At 33.0% G+C, this 9,245-nt stretch overlaps 1 protein-coding gene across 2 annotated transcripts; it reads left to right on the top strand.

Moving 5' to 3' along the window:
- The first annotated feature begins 794 nt into the window (after positions 1 to 794).
- LOC115989303 lies at positions 795 to 3,484 on the top strand. Of its 2 annotated transcripts, none has more exons than XM_031112977.1 (3): positions 795 to 1,012; positions 1,784 to 2,355; positions 3,264 to 3,484. In XM_031112977.1, exons 2-3 carry the CDS (start codon positions 1,789 to 1,791, stop codon positions 3,375 to 3,377), a joined length of 681 nt encoding a protein of 226 aa, XP_030968837.1. In that variant the 5' UTR covers positions 795 to 1,012; positions 1,784 to 1,788; the 3' UTR covers positions 3,378 to 3,484. The 2 variants fall into 2 exon arrangements, with proteins under 2 accessions (XP_030968837.1, XP_030968838.1); XM_031112978.1 differs by lacking the exon at positions 795 to 1,012 and adding an exon at positions 1,021 to 1,263.
- The last annotated feature ends 5,761 nt before the right edge of the window (positions 3,485 to 9,245 follow it).

Below are 9,245 nucleotides of genomic sequence, written 5' to 3'. Positions count from 1 at the left end.
TGTGGTGGAGTAAGGGCGATTTCTCCTTTCTCTCCATGCGTGTTTGTGTGTGTTTGAAGATAATGGTAGAAAAAGAAAAGAAAAAGAGTTGAAAAGGAGAGAGCTGGAGAAAGAAATAGAGAGGGAGGTTTTGGAAGTGAAAAAAAAAAAAAAAAAAAGAGAGAGAGAGAGGATGAGATGTATGGGTATACGTGTGTGGTGCATAAAAAACAAGAGAAAAAAAAAAAAAAGGAAACATATGGATGAAAGAATGGAAATACTACCACAATATTTTTATAATATTTTCACAATAAATTTTAAGCAACAGATTGTTATTAGTTAATATTGACGAGTAAAAAAATAATTTCAGTAATGAGTTCAAATTAAAATTAGTAACAACTTTCCACATAAATTTTGTTGTGAAAGTATTATGTAAAATGTTGTGAACATAACACTTCTCATTGAAAAATATAGTTGTTAAAAAAAGAATAAATAATGAATGAAGAAATAATATTTAAATGAGATAGAGAATCTGTTAGAAGTGCATTTGAAAAAGTTGGTAGGTAAAAGCTAAATGTCATTATTCATTCTCCAAAATAGTACAAAAATTTGGAGAATCTACTGGAGATGCTCTAACTGCATATCCTATCTATTCTACCTAGAACCGACTCTTCTTAACTTGCTGTTAAATTAAGCTGAAACAGCCTACCAATCACATAATATGGCCAAATTTATACATGTAAAGACATTGTCATTGTAAGTTCTCAGCAATTTCCTCTCCCTCTCTCTCTCTCTCTCTCTCTCTCTCTCTCTCTCTCTCTCTCTCTCTCTCTCTCTCTATTGAATAATTATGCATATGCACACACACCTAGACAAAGAAACCCCCCTGCTTTATCTTTCCCTGCCTTTGTAAAGTGCAACACATCCTTTGCCATAACCCCTCCTCTGTCTTACAAGAAAAGCAAAGAGTGGAATATCTTTAAGGGAGTTCCCATCAGTAAGTGAGTGTTTTTGAACACTGCAACTTTGTCAGGCAAGCAACTATCATTCACTATCTTTAGCATCTTCGACAACCAACTTTCTTAGTTTCCATCTATGAATATTATATTTATACACCTTCTTTAAACTTATATGCACTCTTTGAAGAAAAACTTATAGGTAGCTAAATTGTTCATTGATAAAAGACTAAATGTTACAATAATATTCTTTTTGTAATTTGTACTCTATATTTGCTCCAAAAAAGAAGGAAGTTTTGCTACTCTTGGTTGCATTCATGAAAAATATGTATGCTCATTTAAGATACCATTTTTAGTGTTCCACTTACAATCTGCCAATTACAGTTTTTTTCTCTTTTCTTTTTTCTTTTTTCTTTTTAAATTTCATTTTAAACTTTGGTTACTTTATAAGAGAAAATAAGTATTTATGATAGATTGTGAATACAAATCCTCTATACCACTTTTTGTATTCTATTTTATGTTCCACTAATTATGGTATGTCGTTTGTTTGATTAATTTTCTATTTTAAATTTTGATTATTTTATAAGGGAAGTTAAATGAATACAAAGCATACTATGATTGGTGAAATATAAAGTAGAATACAGAAAAAGGTAGACAAGATTTGTATTCATAGATTAATATTAATAGAGTATAAAGTGGAATACTTAGAGTAGGATAGAAGATATTGTTATATGTAATTATTATTATTATTTATTTCTTTACATCCGATAGACAATGGTATTTTAATGTAATGCAAACTTCAGTAAAAAAACAAAATATGTACTCACAAAAACATATACTTTGTGTAGGTGAAATGGATATCACCTCACTTGTGTTAGAAATTTCTTCGTCAGTGGATCTTTCAAGATTTAAGAATTTCATGACAGTGAGTAAGGGTAAGAGTAAGCATAACACTAATGATGCATACAGATCCGGAAATGAAATCTTGTGGGATTTCATCAAGAAGTTTGACAAGCTGTGTGTTAAGGCAGATGCAATGACGGGAAAGGAAAAACAACTCAAGTTTGAAATGAATAGTTCAAGTGATATAAAACTGTTAACAGATTCAAAGGCTTCAGATTCAAAGAAAATTGTGAAGCCAGTGAGTTGTTCAGGAGGAAAGGTTTGCAATAATAGTTCTTGCAAGGGGAAGGGAATCTTGCAGGCTGGTGTCGTTGAACACCTTAATGGCCGACTGAAAATCCTTGAAGAAGAAACTAAGACTATGAAACAAGATATCTTGGAGGCTCTGGAAGAAAGGAGAGAGCTGGTGAATGATATATATGAGCAGTTTCAGATTATACATTGTCACCTTCGCATACGAAATCAAGTGATGGAAGAGTCTAGTTATGATGATACTTTGATTGCAAATTCTCCAAAGGTAACTCTTTCTGCTATGTAGTGATATGTCTTATCCACTAATATATAGAAATTGAGTTGTACTTCAATTAATTTTGTTGTGCCTGGCCTGCAAAGATCTGCTTTTAGTCTTTTCTTCTCTGGTTACTGAAGGCATCACTTTGTCTTTACTTTTTGTGCCGGGAAGAAGTTAGCTGTTTGCTGTTAGTTATTGGTGAAGCATGAGTTCCTGATCCTAGTCTTGTGGATCAATGTCACTACCCTTCTATGCATCATTTACTAATTGTTTTTCACCCAAGAATATTAAGAACAATATTTATCTTATGAAAGAATACCCAAAAAAAGGGACTTGCTTCGCCTTCAACTTAATATTTGACTTTTATGGTATTTGATATTCTTAACTCTTAAGGTCTGCTGGTCTGGTAATTGGTAAATGGTGTTTGTGCAGCCCGTGGTGGGGTCTAATAGGCCATCTTGAAACATAGAAATACAAGGAAAGTTCCTACATACACGCTCATTTTCAAAGAATCTATGCATTTGAAACTAGGAACACAAATGACAAAACATCTAAGTCGCATTATAAAGTTGCTATTGGTCTTCACGGCACACCCTACTTCCAGCTTTTTTCATGCTGAAAATAGCAGATTTCAAAGCATATTGCATTCACTACATTAGTTTTGTAGTAGTCAAACAGTTTGCCCAAATTATTCCAATAAATTGAGAGTATTCATTTTCAAGAGACCCAAGACTCAACAAGTTAAAGACTTATTCTAACTTCTCTAGAGTTTCTTTGGTATGACTGACTGTTGTTTGCGGAAGGATTGAACAAAAAGAAACTGAGAACAAAATTAGTTGGTTTGTGTAAGCTTTGCTCTATCAATTTTCAATACTTGTATGCATAACTTTTACATGTTTGTGGTGTATAAACAGGATGGAAGGATAATTGGGGCTGGTATAACAGAAATTTTTCTCCAAGAACCAAGTATGTCTCTTGTCACCAGAGATCTTAGAGCTGGCACGTTAGAATTCCAAGAATCTGCTTAAGTAGTGCATGGACTCTCAATGAGATGATTTTTTTTTTATCTGAAATTTTATGAAAGTTGTGCAACCACCTGTTTTAGTTTGTGTTTTTTTGGTGTGTTAAAAAAAAATATATATATATATATATATATATACACACACACATACATATATATACAGTCTTTGGAGTCCACTATAAATTTTACTATGTTTATCAACTGTTTCTCATATAATAATATGAGTTTTTGGCTGAATATTGGTAAAAATTGAGTTTATTTGTGATATGTGTAATGTTCAAAGTTATTTAATTGCTTGAGGAGAGAGATGAATTTTGGTAATGATGTTGCCAAAATTGTGAGAAAAAAATAAGAGAGAGAAGATAGAAATGATGTGACAAGGGAAGGAGAGAGAAAAGTCATTTTGGCAATAGTATTGTTGAGATTTCTACTGCCCAATAAATTTGTATTGTGGCAATACCATTGCTGAATAGGAGAGAAGAAAAAAAAATTAACTGTTGCAATGCAAGTGCCTAAATAGGAGAGATGAGGGAGGAAATTCTTTTTTGTATTTTGGCAATCACAATACCCAAATATGAGAGAGAAGGGAGACTATATTTTGTTTTTTTTTTTTTTTTTGCCGAAAAGAGAAAAGAGACTATTTCCAAATATTATATACATATTTATATGGTTCGAATAAAGATCTTCATTGTAGATGGTTGCAAATATATAATGAAGAGTTTTGTTGGGTTAAAATAGATTGACTCCAGTTAATTAATTCAATTACCCAAATTGATTAATTAGATCAAATTACATGCAAATCCCAGAGGCACCAACAAATCACCAATAACTAATATGCAGCGGAAAATAAATTAACATGGTAATTTGTTGACAAATAGGGAAAACATCTCACAAGGTAAAAACCTCATCGGGTGAATTTAAGGTCACCACTCCCAAAAATTTACTAATAAATAATCAAGCGATTACAAGTATAAGGAATCTTTTCATTACCCTGGCTTGTTCCAAAATACCAACCTACAATTAAACATTTACTTCAATACCCAATTGAACTTGATCTTGTAGTAAGCTTCTTTGCTTTAAACAAATCTCCAATCTGTGACTAGTTCCTTTGCACAGAGACTAACTTCAACAACTTGATTGATTGTTGTTGGCTGTAAAGTTCTTCACTTCATAAACGGTGAAGATCAAGAAGCACTTGGTTACAAAACCCTAAGCCTTATATATGTTTAGGGTTGTAGAGAGAGAAACCTTAATCATTCAAGTCATCATGGGCCGAAATTCAGATTTGAGAAATCTAAAATTATAATTCTCGATAGATTGAGCTTGTGTCAAGCTTGTATCAAGCTTCTTCATTAATCTTCAATAGCAACTAGAGTCAAGCTTTAATGAAATAAATTTTCTTCACTTGTTTCTTGGATCAAACTTCATGTCTTTAATGATATCAATTGATATGTTAGAATAACATACTTCTTGATACATCAAACTCAACTTAGATCTACCAAATTACAAGTAAAATGCGTTTTGTTAAAAGATTAGCCAATTACATAGAAAATATGACCCTAACAAGTTTCAATTGCATATGAAGAACCTAAGGAACAACACTTATTGTACCTCTCTCTCTCTCTCTCTCTCTCTCTCTCTCTCTCTCTATATATATATATATATATATATATATATATTATCAAAATGGAGAGTTAAACAACATGAGTCTAAAAGTTGTGTTGTGTTTTGTTTTTATTCTTTCTAAGGGTTTGTTTTATCTTTTTGTTCACATTTTTAACTTATCCACTACACTTGCTTGATTGACGAGGAAGTCAAAAGATAAGAGTTGTGGTTGTTAATTACTTTGATAATCTATAGGAGTGTTTTCCAAACCGCACAACACACCCAAACCAGTTGCAAAATGGAAAATATAGAGAGTAAGAAATATATATATATATAGAGAGAGAGAGAGAGAGAGATCTTCAAAATTGTTTGTCATTTGTTAAAAATCTTGTAACTCAATTAACACTTCTTAATGTTTTTAAATTCTAACAAACAATTCTCAAAAAAAAAAATTCTAACAAACACATACAAGGTTTAAATTCCTGTCTCCAACTATCAAATTATACCCAAAAAAAAAAAATTGTTCTCCTTAATCCCTTTAATTAAAGAAATTACTGTTACAAATATGTCTATTAGTATTTTCTCTATAATACTAACTATTTCACTGGGGGTAATTTCCTAAAACCTCTAAAATATGATCAAATAACCATAACAAACTCTCATTCGTGTACTCTCTTCCCAGATTTGGATTAGGTGCAATTATCCCATTTTCCTCGCTATTTGTTTTTTTTACTATTCTCAGTTTCTCACTACTGTAACTCCATCTCTCTTCTAGACCAGCCTCAATCTCTCTACTTTCTTTCATTCACTTTCCAAACAAACAGATCCAACATCTCAAATCCATATCGGAGTCTCATTAGTCTTTCCCCAAACAAACAGATCCGGCTAAAAAGAGAGCTTGGATTTTCGACAACAATTTTTTAGCAATTTTTTTTTTTGGGAAAGAAATCGGCAAACTAGTAACAAGTTTGAAAATCGGAAGGTTGATTGTGGCTTGAACAGTTTCCAACCAAAATGTCTTTTCGGTTTTGTGAGTTTTAAAAATCGGATTGGTGGTCAGTCCTTGATTAACATGGTTCGACTGGCTAGTTCGAGTTTCAAAACTTTTTCCAAGTTCTCTAATGTTTGATAGTCTAGGAAAGTAAGATTAACGAAAAATGCAAGGCTTGGTTATAAAGCATTAATTCAGCAAAAAAAAAAAAAAAGGTTTTTATTGGTGAAAAGCGTTTTTCTAAAGCCTCACATGCATCTAAAAAAAAAAAAGTAAATGTTTTTTCATCTTTCACTCTCCCCTAATTTGTGTCAACTTTGAGTTTGAGTTAATTCAACTAGAAAAGTCTCTTGTTGTTGAATAAAAGATCTGAGATTTGATCCCCTGTGTACATCAAAAACTGATTAATGTCTTAATCCGATAATTAAGTGCAATCATCAGGAGCGAACACCATAAATTGAAACTGTATATATCAACCGTTTCTTTCACTCCCACCCCCTAATCTCATTAAGGAAGTGTTTAGTTTGACAAAAATTTATTTCTAGAAATTTTTTTTTGTATTTACAAGTATTTGGAGTAATGGAAAATGTGGGTCAACAAAAAGTATTTCTGATTGACCATAAAATAAAGACACTTGTGACGTAAATTGGTTTACGCTTTCATTTTCTATCAACCATTTTCTGCCTCACTCAAAACTTATAAATTAGACATCCACCCCCCACTTTCCACTATTTGCCACCTAACCACCACCCCCCAACTAACGTCTTTGGTGGCCAACCACTACTACCAATGTCTGCTGACACCATTGGTCCCTAAATACAATTTTTTTTTTTTTTTTTAATCTAGAATTTTATAATTTTTTATTATATATATGCTTGGGCAATGAAAAAATGTGAGAAAGTAGTATAAAATATATTTTTATAATATTATCAAGAATGTAACCAAATACTGTAAAATATTTTCCAAAGTATTTTTAGGAATGTAGCCAAACACTTGAAAATATTTTATAAACAAAAAATATTTATCGTCAAACCAAACACAGCCTAAATCACCTCTTCCCTACGCTACTCGATTTGTCTCATTGTCAGTTATCACTTCCACTTGATTTCTCTCATCCTAGGTGTTTTCTTGTAGACACCCATTTAGAAACCGTTCAAAGACCACATGTTTGCAAACAACTCTTGAATTGAATCTAATCATTCGCAAAGAAGTCTGGGCCTCTTGAACACAAAATTTGAAAGTGAAGTGTTCCTTATAGTCCTCATCAAACTTATGAGAAAATCAACTTGAGTACTGATGATGCTGAAAAAATCACAGGTAAGCCACACAGCCCTCGCAAGCTCGAAACAGCACCTGCACAGCAAAAAGAAAAGACCTAACAGAGAGCACCAGTGTGGTGCCGGCCAAATACCCTCCGAAGGTCAAGTCAGAACTATTCTCACAATTCTAGAGTGTTAGAGAGGGTAAATTATGCGTACCTTGATTTGTGAGAGTGCTTGGGTTTTTATAGTAGTAGGGGGTTGACCTCTTTTCCTTGGAGTATAAGTCTTTTCCTTATAGGAGTCTTCTTGAGTGTATTTTGCGGGATCCTTTCTATATAGGAATCCCTCTTAGGTATCTCAAAACGTGGAGAGCAAGACATTTCCTTATATACGCAACCGTGATTAGCAAGCAATCTTTTACTAATGTCGTCAGCTTACCCTATGCCTTCAGTCTTAATCCCGTCAGCTTTAGGATCCCTTCAGCTTTATTATCCCGTCAGCTTCATGACCCCGTCAGCCTTAGAGTATGCCTTGCTGGTGCTTCTCTCTACAAATCCCTTCCGTCAATAGTCTTCAAATGAGGGCTGATGGGTTCAGTTGTATCCGTCCACTTTTAACCGTCAGCTTATCCCATTGTGAGTAATCTCTATTTTATCCTCATCAAGTACTATAGCCCAAGTCTTCCAATAGTGCATTGGAATTTCCTCAAATACTTGGGCAGCTCTTCCAACACCAGCTAAGGGCATAAATGCATGACCCAAATACATGAGTTTAAGAGATATATATTAAAAAATATGTTCTCGTAATCATTTAGGATCTTTTTCTCTTTTGTTTTTAATTTGTTGAAGTTATTTTATTTTATTTTATAGGAGTTTGTTGAAGTTGTTTGACTTAAATAGTCTTAAGTTGTATTAACCTTGTGATGGACCATCCAATAAAAATGTTTTTCCATGTTTTATTAATTTTCATGCTACCACTTAATCTATTATTTTCATGTTATTAATTTTTATGGCATAAGTTGATGCATCTAATTGAGATATTAAATGTTCAAATCCCCTATTCTTAAAAAAATTATTTAATTTTTAATTTTTTTTTTTTTTTTTTGTAGAAAGAAAGGATATTATGCGTTGACTGACTTGAACTTGAGCCAACACATTGTTGGTATCAAAATTAATGACCTATTTATCTAAATAATTTTGACCTGACCCAACTTGATTCAATTGAACTCAAATCCAACTAGATCCATTAATTAGGTTTAGTCAATGTAGATAATTGTAATTTACACAAAGGAAAATTCAAATTTAACTCTATCTCTATTGTAAAGATAACACTACAAGTCAAAAGTCCTGTAAATCGATTGCAAACGAAGATGTACAAAGTTTAAATCATTTATCTCTCAACTATCAAATTATAAAAAGAAAGAAAAAATAATAACATGGGGAGATATAATGGTATTACTAGCCCAAATGCCCAATGCCCAACAAAATGAGAGAATGGGGATAAAGGGATACTGGACCAAGCCTAGTAGAGACATTAAATGAAAGCGGGGGGCAGGGGTCAGTTGTTGTTAAGAGCTCGAGAACAAAAAAGACGTGACTCGCTAAGGAGTCCCTCTTCCTTGGAACATGACTGCGGAACTATGTCATCTCTAGGAAGGACAAGAATAACAACGAGACTGACGAAGAAGGACGGCCGAGGAACAAGAAGAGGTAGCTCCTAAAATCAGCTAAAGTTCTCTCTGTATGAATGTACCTACTAGACAGATGTTGCATTAAATGCCAAATGATTTGTCAGAACAATGTTCTCCACCTAACACTTATTTACTCCTTGAAAAGGAAGAAGAGAACTTTCATGGGACAAGTGTTCTCTTCCATTACATCTCAAATCTATCGAGAAAGGAGTTGGAAAGTAGTATAAATACCCTCCTCCCTCCACAAAAGGGGGATAGAAAAAATCAGACAAATAGAGAGAGAGAGAGAGAGAGAGAGAGAGAGAGAGGAACTTTTCTAAGTAATGT

The sequence above is a fragment of the Quercus lobata genome, chromosome 5, assembly GCF_001633185.2.
Source record: "Quercus lobata isolate SW786 chromosome 5, ValleyOak3.0 Primary Assembly, whole genome shotgun sequence".
Classification (NCBI taxonomy): domain Eukaryota; kingdom Viridiplantae; phylum Streptophyta; class Magnoliopsida; order Fagales; family Fagaceae; genus Quercus; species Quercus lobata.
The sequence above is the reverse complement of the archived record's forward strand: the minus strand, read 5'-3'. Positions and strand labels throughout refer to the sequence as shown.

Bases quoted from the DNA above. Each gene is read 5' to 3' on its own strand.
- LOC115989303 (XM_031112977.1), top strand. From the start codon at position 1,789: ATGGATATCACCTCACTTGTGTTAGAAATTTCTTCGTCAGTGGATCTT. The intron at 2,356-3,263 runs GTAACTCTTTCT...GTGTATAAACAG, and splicing joins TGATTGCAAATTCTCCAAAG to GATGGAAGGATAATTGGGGC.